We start from the raw sequence: 14460 nt of genomic DNA, 5'->3' as shown, positions 1-14460 counted from the left end.
CTACAGTTAAGTAAAGGGCAATCCCACTATATATATATTAGCAGTGTCTTGTATCTCTGTTCCCCTGACTGCTGCAAACACTTCTATCAGCATCATATCTTCTAGGATTGTGTCTATTTGAATTTGCCTCTAGAGATCAAACAGTCATTCCTTAGTCAATCAGAATTTATTCAAAGTTGCTGCAAATAAAAAATTGGGGGAAATAGACATAGAAGGAAACAACCATGCTAAATTCATTCTTTCTTCTCTTTGAGATTCTTGGAAGCAACAATATGATCCAGGAAGGCTGATACATTTGAGATAAAGCAGAAAAGGGACATACAGAGAATTGTTCAGCAGAGGGTTTGCAGTCATCTAGAAGTGACTGCTAGGCAATCTGTACCTTGCTAGAAAAGTGATCAAAAGGCCTCATTTGGTGTGATGACCTATTACAGTCAGGAAGACCTATGAAAGCTGGGAAGGCCCTGGAGCATATATGGTAGTTGTGACACAAGAAGTTGCATGTCCATGGAAAGTAAAACCCCCCGGACCACTGCTGCACCCCTGAGTCCACTCTAACCAAACCCCTCAACAATTTCACCCCCTAAGCGGCATGGGCTAACCCCTCCATACATACAAAACAACAGATGTGTGTACAGGGCAAAGTTTCCGAGCAGTGCCTGCGCATCTAGCTGGGAGGTCAGTAGACACAGAGTCCAGAACAGGAAGGGACCTGTGTTTAGTATGGTACTGCAGCCAGAGCCTGACTTGTCAGCTGCCTGCTGATACTTCAGATATCTTTCTCACTGTTGCATGGTCATTCCCTCATGGGCCAAGAACAGCTGCACTTGTTTTACCATCCCTTCCTCAATCCTAGTTGTATTCTCTAGCTGTGTTTCTGCTGGAGAAGCTTCTCTTCTACCTCTAGGGACCTCTCCCTCACACTGCAGTTCTTCTCTAGTCATTCACAGTTGAGAAAGACTTGTCTGAGTAGTTATGATTTTGGTAAAATCTGCAGTCCCAGACAGGAGCTGGTGCTAGGCCCAAGTAAATGCAAATTAGAAAAATAATGTCTGAGAATGTCAGATCTTGTCATATTTCAGCTCCTCACAGAGGGTTGATGGGTGAGGCAGAGGTTTTGCCATGCTTCAGGCCCTTCTCATCCTTTGAAAGGGCAGCAGCAGGGTGCAGAGGTCAGCAGAAGGCTGCAAATAAATTGAGTCCTGTGAAATTTATATTTCCTTTCTGGGGTAATGGTGATCAGCTGGGAATTTTGGCAAAACTTTTTGTGGATTTTTCTTGTAGAGTTAAAACATTGCAGGATTTTTGCCTTCTTGGCTCTGGTTTCCTCTTTTCTTGCCAGATGTCATTATAAGAATTCAAGAAGGATGAGTAATTAAAACCCGTGCAAAGAATGTGTTTGACAATTAAACTCAAATATCTGCCTGATAAGGCAACGAGGGTGACTGACCGCAGAGCTCTCGGAGCTGATGTCCTGTGATGGCAGGAGGGACCCAGGGGGCTCACACCACTCCTGGGGACCTGGACACTGGGGACAAAGAGCCTGGCGCCGTCGGGGCCGGAGAGGTACCACGGCCGCACCCCGAAACCTCCCACCCTGAACCGGGGTGAGGGCACGGTAGCCCCTGAGCAACCCGCAGTGCCACGGCACGGCGAACGAAAACGAGAATGAAGATAAAAAAATATGGTTTCCGTCGGGAAATACACGAAAACAGCAGTAAAATAACAGAAAGGGCGGTGACGCCCCACAGGGTGCCCCGGGGCGGCGGCCCGCGGGGGAAGCTGCGCGGAGGGACGGGCCCGGGGCCGGCCCAGCCGGGGAGGGGCGGCGCGGCGCGGCGGGGCCCCCGGGGCCGCGGGCGGGCAGAGGCGGCGGCGGCACCGCCGGGAGCGCTGCGGAGCGGAGCGAGACGAACAGGGAACGGCGGGACCCCGCGGCAGGATCCACCTGCGGGAGGCGCCGCTCCGCCCCGCCCCGCTCGGAGCGCGCCGCCGAGGGCCGGCGCCCGGCGGGAGGGAGGGGAGGCGGCCCCGAGCCCCGCGGAGGCGGCGGGAGGGATGGGACCGGCACCGGCCCCGCCACCTGCCTGAGCCGCTCCCGGAGACGCCACCGCCGCCGCGGGGAGCTGGTAGGTAGCGGGTCCCCACAGCCGGGAGGGCGCCGCGGGGTGCGGGTCGCCCCGGGGGACAAAGGGACGGTGGGGAGGATGGCGAGCGCTGCTCTCGCCCCGCCGTGCCCCGGCCGGCCCCTCACCTGCCGGCGGGCGCGGGGCCGGGGGCACCTGGCGGTGCGGGGACCGGGCGGCGGGAGCTGCTGTCCCGGCCGGGGCGAGCCCTCCGTCCCCGCGGGGCTTAATGTTTAACCCCGCTCGCATCCACCGGAGCGCACCCGGCGCCGCCTCCCCGGCGGCTGCGGGCACAAAAGGGAGAACGCGGCTCTCCCCCCCGGTCCCCGCCGCGGGTCCGCCGGCGCCGCTGCCGGGGACCAACTCTCCCGGCGAGTGAGGGAACAGCTGGTAAAAAGTCGCCTTTGCTGCGTTTCACGCTTGGGAGGCGTCAGGAGTAGTGAGTGCCCTGTTGCGGTCCTGTACTTCGCTTCGTCGCGCCGTGACTGAGAACATTAGTGTTTTGGGGTGTTTTTTTTAAAAGAAATACATGACACGAGTCCTTTAGTGAAGCGGTTGCTGGAGCTTGGGGCAATTGTTCGCCTCCTGACCCGAGCGGGGTCCGAGGGGTCGGTGAGATCCCGCCAGCACCCCGTTTGCACGGTTGCTCCGTCACTCAGGTGGTTTGGTAGTCCTGAGGATGCAGGTCCTTCCTGCAGCTTATCCCGTTATTCCAAGTGACCGCCACTGTCCGCCTGTAACGCAGTTCGCTCTTGTACCATGAAACCAAAGCTGCTTGACATGCAGGGAAAGAGAGAGAAGAAAGAAAGGAGGGTGAAAGGAGGCAGTGAGATTATTCTATAGGAATTGGACTGAGAAACACGTACTATTCTCCCTTTCCACTGTGTCCATGTCACTGACACACGTGTCAAAACACCTGCTGTGCCCGGTGTATATGTTAATAGGCACACCCTTGCCCTTCCAGTATCGAAGTCCGTTTCACGTTTTCCTAGACATCTGTTCCTACAGCCCTCAGTCAAGCAGGTAAAGCAGTATAACCCTCACACCACCTTCAGCATTGCAGGCAGGTTAATAGAGATGTTAGAAGGCAGTAAGGCTTCTGTAATTGTTAAAGCACGACTCAATTATTTTTGCTGTGTTTTAACAAGTTCTGTGACCAAGAAAAGCAGAAGAGGTATTTTGGCACAGCACCGACAGTGATTTAGTTCTCCTTTGTAATTTGGTTTGAGGCAGGTTTTTCTCTCTCACTGCCTTGGTTTCCTTTCTTCATTTTTTTGCTATGTTAATCATTCTGGCTTCTAGCACAGTGGAAAAACTTTCTTCATTTCAAAATGTAATGGAGACTGTTTGGTTCACAGGCTTTCATACTGGATGATTCAAGATTTATTGTTATTTAACCATCTGTTACAAGAACCACCCCTGAAGTAGTGAACTCTTGCAGAAAAATGACTTGCTTATTAGAAAATGATTCATGTCCATCCTGAACAAGGCAGTTTTCTTTCACCAACATCCATCTCAGGGCATGAGTGCCCAGAGCAAGCAGGAAAATGTGTCTGTAAAGTATTTTAGTGGCATGGGGAGCCCTGGGGTAGCTGTCACTGTTTCCATTCTCTAAACAATTTTAATGCCATTAGCGAGTGTGATTATGTACAAACCGCTTCTAGGGGGTTCCTAGGCTGGATGTCAGAGCAGGGCTTTGTACTGAGTCAAAGGGTGGATTGAGTTTATGACACAGTTTAAATAGAAACAGAAGAGCAGTACTACAGTAGGGCAGCACATCGTAACTCATTCAGTATTGCTCTGTGATAGCCGTGCAGCGAAGTACTCACTTCATACCAGTTTGTTTGATTTGAGAACACGTTTTAGGGTCACCCACAAGTAAGTAGCTGAACATAGAGAGTTTTAACCCTAGCTTTCTTTGCAGCTTTTTGGTTTTGTTTTAAACAAAAAGGAAAAGAGAAAGTAAAAGGAAAGAAGAGCCTTACTGAAAGGTCACTCTTTAAATATAGACTGCTTTTTCAATTCCTTCATTTTTCTGCTTTACTGTTTTAAAAAGACGAAGAATCTACACAGAAAGAGGTGCTTTGTACTAATTTGCATTTTGTTGTACATAAGACATATTTATTCTATTTATTACTGTCCAGAGCTGATATAGTGCTAGTTATGTCTCCAGATGAGATATAATTCTGAAAGTTTTGGTAAATGCCTTGCTTTGTGAGCACTGTTTAGCTTCTGTATTCAGGTGTAAACCCACAACTCTATTTTACTGTTAGGTTCTAATAACATTTTAAATAAAAGTTCTGTAACTGATGTGATGTAAAGGCTTTTTTATCCCATATAGCTGCAATGTGATTATAGCACAGAAGCAGCAGGGGAGAGTTGTGGGAAGATTCGCTCAGAGACATAAAGTGGAGTAAGTACCGCTTTACACACCACAGCACGGACACAAATACCATCTTCTGAAGCCTTTTTGGGGGACCAACTCGAGTCCCATCTCCTGTCGTGTTCTCTTCATAGGGCGGCTGCCCTCTGCTGTCTAAATCTGCCTTTCCAGTGCTGGCATTGCTGTAGTAGTGATAGTGGGGAGATGAGGGAGGGCAGGTTGCAGGGAGAGGTGGTGTCTCTTCTTGACCCAGATGATAATCGTGGAGGAAGCAGAGAAGCTTTTGGGCACACAGTCTCTTTATCAGGTCGCTATGCTGACAGGCACGAGGGAATCTTACTGCTTGTGCAATTAACAACTGACAAGATGCTTCTAACTTTCTCTTGCCAGCTAAATAAACCAGCCAAAGGCCAGCACTGACTCAATTAGCATGAATGAGGTTTAGACCCAAGAAATGGCTTAAGTGGTGCAATTTAGAGAGATTCCATCTATCGGGAAAGCTTCCAATGTAAATTGTGGGAATAACTTTCATATGAAGCAGGTGAGAGCAAACTGCTTAGAAATATGTGCTCTTAGTGACCGGATCAGGTACCTGATGCACAGCATAACTGTAGTTCAGCTTGTTCTCAGCTTCTAACTGTGAAACCAGTAAACATTGCTGCATACAGCCCTTACTGACACGAGTAGAACAGTTAACAGTTGACTTATGCCAGTGTATATTGTTGTGGGGATGAAGTGGTATTGTTTGTCCCTGTTACCTTCTTTTTCTATGTTTTCCTAGTCACTGCTATGCAAGTATATTTGATAATAGAGCAGGTGTTCCGTGTGCCATCCTTATACCGATGTCAAACTCTCTCATTTCATAACTTGCAAAATGCAGCCACATCTAATATTAATCTTTGCTGTGGAAGGAGTCAGAGGAGCTGGTGGTTTTCCTTGAATACCAAGTATTTTCCAATTTTGGGACATCCAAAATTACTCAATTCTGGTTCATGTTTAAAATGGCTTATATTTTCTGGCATGACTCACTTGTTAGGTATAATGCAACACATTCTATAAAGCTTAACCTAGAAAAAAAATATGTTTCTTTAAAATTGTCCTTTTTGTTAATGAAAAAGTTGCCAACAGAATATGTGATCACTTCTGGAAGAGTCAGTACATGCCTCTGTGAGTATCAGTAACATCAGCTCTGTTCATCTGTGTCTGTTTTTTGGAATGAAAATATTTTAGTATCCTGCAGGAGTCAATTTGTATTTTGAACATTGTGTGCTTTAATGGTAGCCTCTATTCCCAAAGAGGATGCTACCAAAATTCTAAGATTCTAGGCCCACTATTTGAGTTGGACACCTTTGGACTTCAGCAGTCTGTAGCTTCTAAAGTTTTTTTTTGATTCAGCTTAGGAATGAAGTATTCCTACAAAAAGCATTGGAGAGAAGGATTTTTCTTTTTTATTCTTAGATAGCTGTGGTTATTTCCTGCATGATTTGCTTTGGTTTACTCATTTGAGGCATTTCAGGAATGATCCTGCAGTTATGATCAGTGTAACCTCAGCAGGGTTTGAAATATGTGTAAGCTCAACATAATTGTGAAGTTTTGTTTGAATAATCTTTGTGTGAGGGAGATCCTGCCTGCCTTCTTGCCCAGGGCACAATGCCTCCTGCAGCGATTCAGCTGTATGGCTAATTTTCAAATAAACTAACGTTACACATTTTCTTGACACAGTACTGGTGCGTGCTGTTCTCTGCAGTCTGAGTCGCTCTGCCTGTGGTTCATAAACACATTCACAGTCCCATTTGCCTCCCTGTGCTCAGAGGGGGTTGGTTTGCATTTCTAATTAATTGAGTTTATAAAGCAATAAGCCAGTATGTTAACTGAAAATTCCCTCAGGAATTGTAATCTTCCTTCATTAGCTGCCCCTGTGTAATTGAATCACCCTTTCTCATGTAAGCCTAGGGGAGAGTGAATGCTATGTGGAGCAGAAACGTTCCTCTAGTGTGAGTTGCAAGGGGAAGCGAGTGTCCTGTGTGGTCGTGTTCTGCAACCCAGCCCCTGTCAGGTCGCCTTCTTCGTCCAGCCACGTGTCCCTACCATCAGCTTGATGTCTCTGACTAAGACAGCAAATGGTGTGAAGAGATTTTAGGACCTCTTTCAGCAGAGTCAGAGAGTAGGGGGGAGCTTTCAGTGAATGCGCTAATCTAGCTGAAGGCAGACTCAGTTACTTTTTGCAGGAGCTCTGGTTTCTGAGCGCAGGGATTTGCATGGAGTCTGAATTTTCTTTACACCATGTGAAGACAAATACTGTAACTTCCCCCTGATGTCAACTGAGAGTTGGTGGCTCAGAGGGTTAAGTGCCCTGTTTTTCAGTGTTAACCTGGGACACTTGTTTCAAGGTACAGGTTAAGGCATTAGTTTAACATTGAGAAATCTGAGCTACTTAATGTAAGTTAACTCCATTCAAATCGCTTGACCCTTATTATATTTATTCTCGGTTAGCAAGCCGTTACTTGGCAAGGTAGGTTAATCTTGCAATATGTTTGTGTGAATAACTGTACTTCCTTTTGCTTTCCACAGACCGGCATTCAGAATGGCAGGCTTGTCCACTTTAATCCTCCTTTTGTGTGCTGCTAAAGATGTGATGCCCTCCAGTTCTCACTGGAAGCCAACTTGGCCGTCTTACAGAGTTCCTGTTATCCTGCCGCAGTCTACCCTGAACTTGGACAAACCACAATTTGATGCTGAAGCCAGACTGGAAGTGGTATCTCCCTGTGGCCCAGCATGCCACAAAAGTTCTCCGCTGCCAACTTACGAAGAAGTGAAGCACTACCTGTCCTATGAAACCTTGTATGCTAATGGTAGCCTCACTGAAACTGAAGTGGGCATATATATTCTGAGCAACAGCGCTGATGGGTCTCAAGGCAAATCTCGAACTAAGAGGCAGATCTATGGCTATGACAGCAGGTTTAGCATTTTTGGGAAGGACTTCTTGTTGAATTACCCATTCTCCACATCGGTGAAGCTGTCTACAGGTTGCACGGGGACTCTGGTGGCCGAAAAGCATGTTCTTACTGCTGCTCATTGTATCCATGATGGCAAGAGTTATGTCAAAGGTGCTCAGAAACTGCGGGTGGGGTTCCTAAAGCCCAAACATAAAGACGGCAGCAAAGGGGCCAATATCACCAACTCAGCAATGCCTGAGAAAATGAAATTCCAGTGGATTCGCGTGAAACGGACACATGTCCCCAAAGGATGGATCAAAGGCAATGCCAATGACATTGGCATGGATTATGACTATGCCCTGCTGGAGCTGAAGAAGCCGCATAAAAGAAAGTTTATGAAGATAGGTGTGAGCCCACCAGCCAGACACTTGCCTGGAGGGAGGATTCACTTCTCTGGCTATGACAATGATCGTCCAGGAAACCTGGTTTACCGTTTCTGTGATGTCAAAGATGAAACATACGACCTGTTGTACCAGCAGTGCGATGCCCAGCCGGGTGCAAGTGGATCTGGGGTGTATGTGAGGATGTGGAAGAGGCAGAATCACAAGTGGGAGCGTAAAATTATTGGTATATTTTCAGGCCATCAGTGGGTGGACATGAATGGCACCCCACAGGATTTCAATGTAGCCGTTCGCATCACACCCCTCAAATACGCACAGATCTGTTACTGGATCAAAGGCAACTACCTTGACTGCAGGGAAGGATAAAGACAATGAAACTCCTTGAAAGCACTTAATGACTGGTTTTAATTACTCATTGAGGAAAGATTAGACTTGAGCTGCAAACGTGTGTGATGTGATCATGTAACATTGGGAGGTGATATGTAGCTTTTCAAGCCAGCCACCTTGTTCTTAGGACAGGGACTGTGTGGTGCTATCATTACAGCTTGAAACTGGGGAGAAAAGACGTCTGCTGGGTGGGGAAGGAGCAGGTGGACTTGCTGAATTTGCAGCTGAGCAACTGAAGATTAATTAGAGGCGGATCAGTAAACAGTATGAAAACAGAACCGTCTCCAAAGAATCTTGTAAAAGGGACACTGTTGACTATCTCATGCCTACAATGTTTGTTTTAATAAATCCTAGGATTAGTAGAAATGCTTTGATCTGAACTTTTAAAAGAAAATATTTCTATGCTGTTGGGGGCTGAAGAGGGGCATTTAATGGTGTTTCCAACCCAAACATTAAAGCTTTGTGTTCCTGCATGAGAAGAGGGAGTGTGAAAAGGGCAAAACATGCACCGTGGGAGATGAATGCCACACAAATAGCGTGAAGGGTAAATAACCACATAACACTTCTAACTTCCTTTTGGCCTGAGTGGTTTGAGACTTTATTAGTAACCTAGTTAAGAAAAATGGTTTTTGAGCAAACAGACCTTGATGTTGCAAGGATTTGACTGTGAAGATGATGTTGGTCATATGAACAGTGCCATTGCATCCTGCTTTGGGAAACTCAAATTGCACATGGGATTAAATCTACAGGAGCTGGGGCATAGCCTTACACCTAGCAGGATCCCTATGAATATACTATTATTATAGAAGTGTGTGGGGACAGAGGCTTTTCTGTTTATGACCTACTTAGATCCTTAAAGGAAAATCTCATGTCAGCAACTCAGATTTTCAGAGAGGAAGCCTGTCTTTAGTCTTGCTGGCTATCTGAATTGCTGCCTGCAGAGCACGTAAAGGAGAGAGCAGGACAAAAGGAGAGAGTTTTCCCCCTATTTGATGAAGATCCTTGCTGTTTTACCTAAAAATACACCAGGTAGAGGGACCATAGATTTTTAAGTGTCTCTCAGCCATATCCCTTTGACATGTAATTCATAGGGCATCTTGATTTACGTTTCTTGTGTTGTTTGGGGTAAGAATCTTCCTCCCCATGAAACTGTTGAGTTACAAATAATTCTTGGCAAATGCACAGTTCAGTAAATCTGCAGCTGGAACAGAGCCACACTGTAGGATGCAGCCGTAGTTTGCTGTGAAGTGATCCTCTGCTGTCTCTTAGAGATAGCAACGACTTACATTTTTACTGTAGCAGAATTAGAATTTAAAACAAGAACTGTCTTTTATAGGTAAAATCAGTGCAGCCAAATACTGTAGCTCAGCAAACAGCATTGGGAAGTCAATGTGGTCTTTACAAACACCGTTTCTCTGGTGGATTGTGCCACTGTATTGCAGTAACCCAGTTAAGTACATGCTGCCCTGCCAATATTATTTTTTAAATAGGAGGATAGACACTGGCTCCAGTTCCAGTTTCTCTTCCACCCATCTCTCACTTGTCTCCTGAAGCTTACCAAGTTGCCCATGGTGCTCAGTGTTGTGGGGCAAATGCAAGTCCTTCGTATGAAATGGCAAAGCTGAGAAGGAAAGAATCTAAGCAGAGCTTCCCTGTGCTATACAAATATAAGGAAGATCTTAATTCAGCAAAGCCTTTTTTACACTCTACTAATTACTGTGGCATTTGTAAACATATGCCTGATGGTGCTTTATCTTTGTGGTGGCTTTGGCTCTAGTTTTGAAAAACATTTTTGCTAGAGCTGCCTATGATTATTATTTTTATAGAAACAGCATAAAAAATGTGGACCCTCATGGGCTTTTGGTGCACTCAGATACAAGCAATTACTAATGCTTTGAAATATGAATAATCACCATATGTATCTGACGGTCTTTTTCTGCCTTTTTATTTTAATTTCCTTTATTCTATGGCTGTTATCTGGAGCACTTTTGTTTGAATGTATCACAGTGAATAAAGAAAAGTTATGGAATTTCAATGCAGACATTCTTGTATTTGTACTATACTGGGTTGCACTTTCAATATCACTTCAGTGACTTACCTATAAAGACAGATACAGATTTATTAAAATCCTCAGTGCTGTTTATTTTCCTTCAATTTTCTTTTGCTCCCACCTGTTAGAGGTTTTTGTTTTGGTGGGGGTTTTTTGTTTTGTTTTTTGGTAGGCTTAATTACTTTGTGCCTTTGGATGGTAATAATCAATCTCAGCAGTTGCAGTTCCAGAGCCAGTCGTGAGCTCTGATTAGTTAGAGCTGAAAATAACGTATTAGACTAAAAAGCCACATTGTTTTTATGAACTTTAGGGTAAATAAACTCTGGAGGAATTTGACCCAGTCAGCATAAGGTCATAAGTGAGGTCGGTCCATCTTCTTTTTCTTTTAGTTGATGCAGTATGAAAAAAGTTCCTCTGAGGCTAACAGTGAGACCCACAGTTTTTAGAGAAAAGCAGGATGCAGAAATTTTTTCTTTTTGAAATTGCTACCCACACAACTTTCCTGACATCTGGGTGTGCACACTGCATCATTTGGGCTTGAGAGCGTCAACCCTGACTTATTGGACATATTTTGCACCCACTGATCCTGCTCTGTTAGACTGTAGGCTGAGAACTTTTCATAGAATCACAGGACCATTTACATTGGAAAAGATCTTAAAGATCATCAAAGCCAACTCTAAATGATGCCTTGACCACGACGCGGTGTTCCTAAGTGCCACATCTACACGTCTTTTAAAAACCTCCAGGGATGGTGACTCCACTGCTTCCCTGGGCACTCTGTTCCAGTGCTTGATGACCCTTTCGGTGGAGAAGTTTTTCTTCATATCCGATCTAAACCTCCCATGGCACAAATTAAGGCTGTTTCCTCTAGAACAATGTGACTAAGGTGGTTTTGGGGGGTTTTGTGTGGGTTTTTTTAAAGTAAGCAGCAAGTTTAGTGTAATCAGGAGTGGGAGAGTCCCTTTCCAATGTACGCCCTGTGCAAACATTCCGGATTGTTTTGGAAAGAAAAGGAAATCTCAGATAATATAGTCCAAATCATGGTGCTGAAGTTCAGTGTAATTTCACCTCTGCCTACTGGAGTTGGTGGTAATTTTGCCAGTGTATTCATTCCAACTGGGGCTGGGCCTTGCTAGGCAGATTTGGAAATCGCATCCTGAGGATATTTGCTTTCATGCTGCAAAGAGGGCTCCTTTAAAACCAGAATTTCAAACTGTGAGAAAGATAGCCATGCAGTCAAAATAATGCTTATCAAGGAAACACAAGTAGCTAAATTGTATACAGGCATGACACTTGAAATTTCATTGTCCAACTGGTGACTGCCAATGACTTGCAGAACTGAGTGAAATACCTCATTATTCTTGTATCTGAAGGCTAGACAGTAGATGGATATCAAGGGGCTGTTTTGGCTGTGAATGGAAAGGATTAAAATCTGCTCCTGCATCTGTAAGAGGCTGACATAGGAAAAATTTTACTTAATTGGAGAACAGTGCTGGAAATGGAAACTGAGGTCTCGAGAAAACACAGACCCTGCCGAGCTCTTCCCCAGCACACACTGAACTTAACCTACTGAAGACTGCAGAATATCATCAAGTTTATTTCTCAGAGGAAAGATATTTGCCTTGCATCTGTAATTGTTTTGCAACTGAATTCCCAGGCCTGCCTGTTTAGACGGCAGCCCTCGTCTTAAAGTTGCGCGCTGAACCCCAAGCAAGTATAATACATGCTTGAAATTCTTTTCCATGTTTCCACTTAATCTGCCATTTGTTAGTGGGCTTTGGTAGCATGCCAATGCAATATGTACAGGCCTTGAAAAGAGAAGCTTTCAATGAGTGGATAAAGTGTGTTGGGTAAAAACTTCTCTGCTTTCCAGGAGTAAAAAGGAAGCATGGACAGAGAAGAACAGCAGAGAAGAGCAATGTGATTTGTATCAGAGGAGCAGGATTCCTACTCGATTGGTTGCTGTGTATACATGGGCCTGTGTGGATGTGCATGTGTTTAGGGTTTTTATAAATAATAATGTTAGTTTCCATTCCTTGTTCTACTAGGTACAGAAAGAAACTTAAGGGGTGAGGTAAATTAAGTCTCTCCAAATGAGTATGTCAGTGCCATCTCCAAAGCCAGTGTGTAACACAGATGAGAAGTTTAGACTGTGACTTGTCTAATAGGTACATAAGAGAAGAGTTACAGTGAAATAAGCATTAGGAACCTGATCTTTTCCTCCCAGAAGATGTTTCTCCCTGTCTCACATGGTGACTGTTAGGCTGCACATGCTTTGTGCCTACTGGCAAAGGTGGTGTGTGCTTTTATAGGTAAATGATTATACAAGGGAAGAGAAACATCTTAACATGCTCCAGACACTATTATTAACACTGATTATTCCCAGGATAAAATTATCAGTGATGCTTTTGATGTGGATTGATTTTTAACTAAGTGGGCATAGGTTGAGCCATGAAGCAGGCTCATACTGCTTTTTTTTATCTGAAGATCTCTAACAGTAATTAAGTGCTTGTGGCTCAAGGGCAGATGGTGTATGTTCATCTGCAAACTTTATGGACAATGTTTATTTTTTTTTTGCAATAAATTCCATTTGAAAGATATGTATGCATCGGCAGTTTAACAAGGAGTTAAATACTTCTATTAGTTCACCAAGCAAATAATCATGAAATAAAATACTCCATTTAAATGGCATATGTAATGAAAATATCTGATACACGTTAACTGATGTTTGTTTATTTGCAGTCATTTCAGTTTTTGAAATTCGTGCTGATTTGGTGAGGACCACATCCAATAAAAGAGTGTGTTCAAGACTTTTGGAGTATGGACGTTGTTAGTTCATACAGGAGTGACAGCAGTAATAAGTAGGAGTAATAAGCAGAAAAGTATAATAATTTTTTTCTGCTTATCCTAAACAACTTTCTCTAACTGTTTTATGTCACATTATCATAGATTTGGTGATTTTCCAGAGGTTTCATGCATGAAAAAGTTAATTTACTGATGATTTAGATTTTTTTTTGCATCTCTTTACCTTTGAAGCCACATGTGTTTGCTGCTATGGACAGGTCAGAAGTGCAGAAAAATGTTCACATTTGCAAAAGTTTGGTCAAGGCTCATCTAACGTGAAGTCTGGTTTCTGAGCTGAAGTTGAGGAAGGGCAAGGAGAATTGGGATTGTTCATCCTGGAAAAGAGAAGGTTTTGGGTGGCCTTATTGTGGCCTTCTAGTACCTGAAGGGAGCCTACAAGAAAGATGGAGAGAGACTACAAGAACATTTAGGGATAGGACAAGGGGGAATGGCTTCAAACTAAAAGAGATTTGGTTTAGGTTAGATATTAGGGAAATATTCTTTACTGTGAGGGTGATGAGGCACTGGAACAGGTTGCCCAGAGAAATTGTGGATGCCCCATCCCTGGAAGTGTTCAAGGCCAGGTTGGGTGGGGCTCTGGGCAAGCTGATCTAGTGGAAGGTGTTCCTGCCCACGGTGGGGGGTTTGGAACTAGATGATTTTTAAGTTCTTTCCAACTCAAACCATTCTGTAATTCTGTGATGCTATATTTGTCATCATACAGAAAGGAGTAGGTTTAAATGGGGTGTTTTAGATGAGTTTGAACCTGAGATAGTTAGAAAATGGTTCCTTTTAGCTGTTTTCCCAATTTCTCTATACTTTTTCTGTTCCTGCCCATCCCTGGAAAATAAAATTTCCTGTGATGAAAAAGAATGGAAATCCTTGAAAATGAGGGGATAAGGTGCCCTCAAGAAAACCTATTCAACTGGTAAGTTTGTGCTTTCCTGCTGCAAAGAGGGAGCCTACCCAACAGCTTGACTGTTCTGATCATTCTGGGACAGGGAGGTCACACTTGCTTTGATCCTGACCAAAAATTTCCACCTGGGTCAAAGAATCCTTTCTGATAAAAACACTTTTGAAATCAGGATGTTTCAACGAAGGTTTGGTTTCTATTAATTGCCATTCATAGAAAAGTCTATTTTTCTAATGAATTTCCAATCACACCCTGCTTCAGTTAATATTTCCTCCTGTGTTCTGGTCCCCATGGAAATGACGATGATGTCCCTGCTTGGAAGATGACCTTATATCTTATCAACAGCATTTAACAAAATTATCTTGTCCAAAAGTCTTGTTTTTCCTGAATTAATTGCAGGTTTGTTTGCTGTGAATGGAG

At 44.2% G+C, this 14460-nt stretch overlaps 1 protein-coding gene across 2 annotated transcripts; it reads left to right on the top strand.

Moving 5' to 3' along the window:
• The first annotated feature begins 2034 nt into the window (after positions 1–2034).
• PRSS23 (serine protease 23) lies at positions 2035–10268 on the top strand. Of its 2 annotated transcripts, none has more exons than XM_032679980.1 (2): positions 2035–2129; positions 7081–10268. In XM_032679980.1, the coding sequence occupies exon 2, from the start codon at positions 7094–7096 to the stop codon at positions 8210–8212; it is 1119 nt and encodes a 372-aa protein (XP_032535871.1). In that variant the 5' UTR covers positions 2035–2129; positions 7081–7093; the 3' UTR covers positions 8213–10268. The 2 variants fall into 2 exon arrangements, with proteins under 2 accessions (XP_032535871.1, XP_032535872.1); XM_032679981.1 differs by lacking the exon at positions 2035–2129 and adding an exon at positions 4867–5050.
• Positions 10269–14460: the final 4192 nt, after the last annotated feature.

This window comes from Chiroxiphia lanceolata, chromosome 2 (genome assembly GCF_009829145.1).
Source record: "Chiroxiphia lanceolata isolate bChiLan1 chromosome 2, bChiLan1.pri, whole genome shotgun sequence".
NCBI lineage: Eukaryota > Metazoa > Chordata > Aves > Passeriformes > Pipridae > Chiroxiphia > Chiroxiphia lanceolata.
This window is presented reverse-complemented; position numbering and strand designations above follow the sequence as displayed.

What these genes read in the sequence shown, in the direction of transcription:
- PRSS23 (XM_032679980.1), top strand. Translation starts at nt 7,094, where the DNA reads ATGGCAGGCTTGTCCACTTTAATCCTCCTTTTGTGTGCTGCTAAAGAT.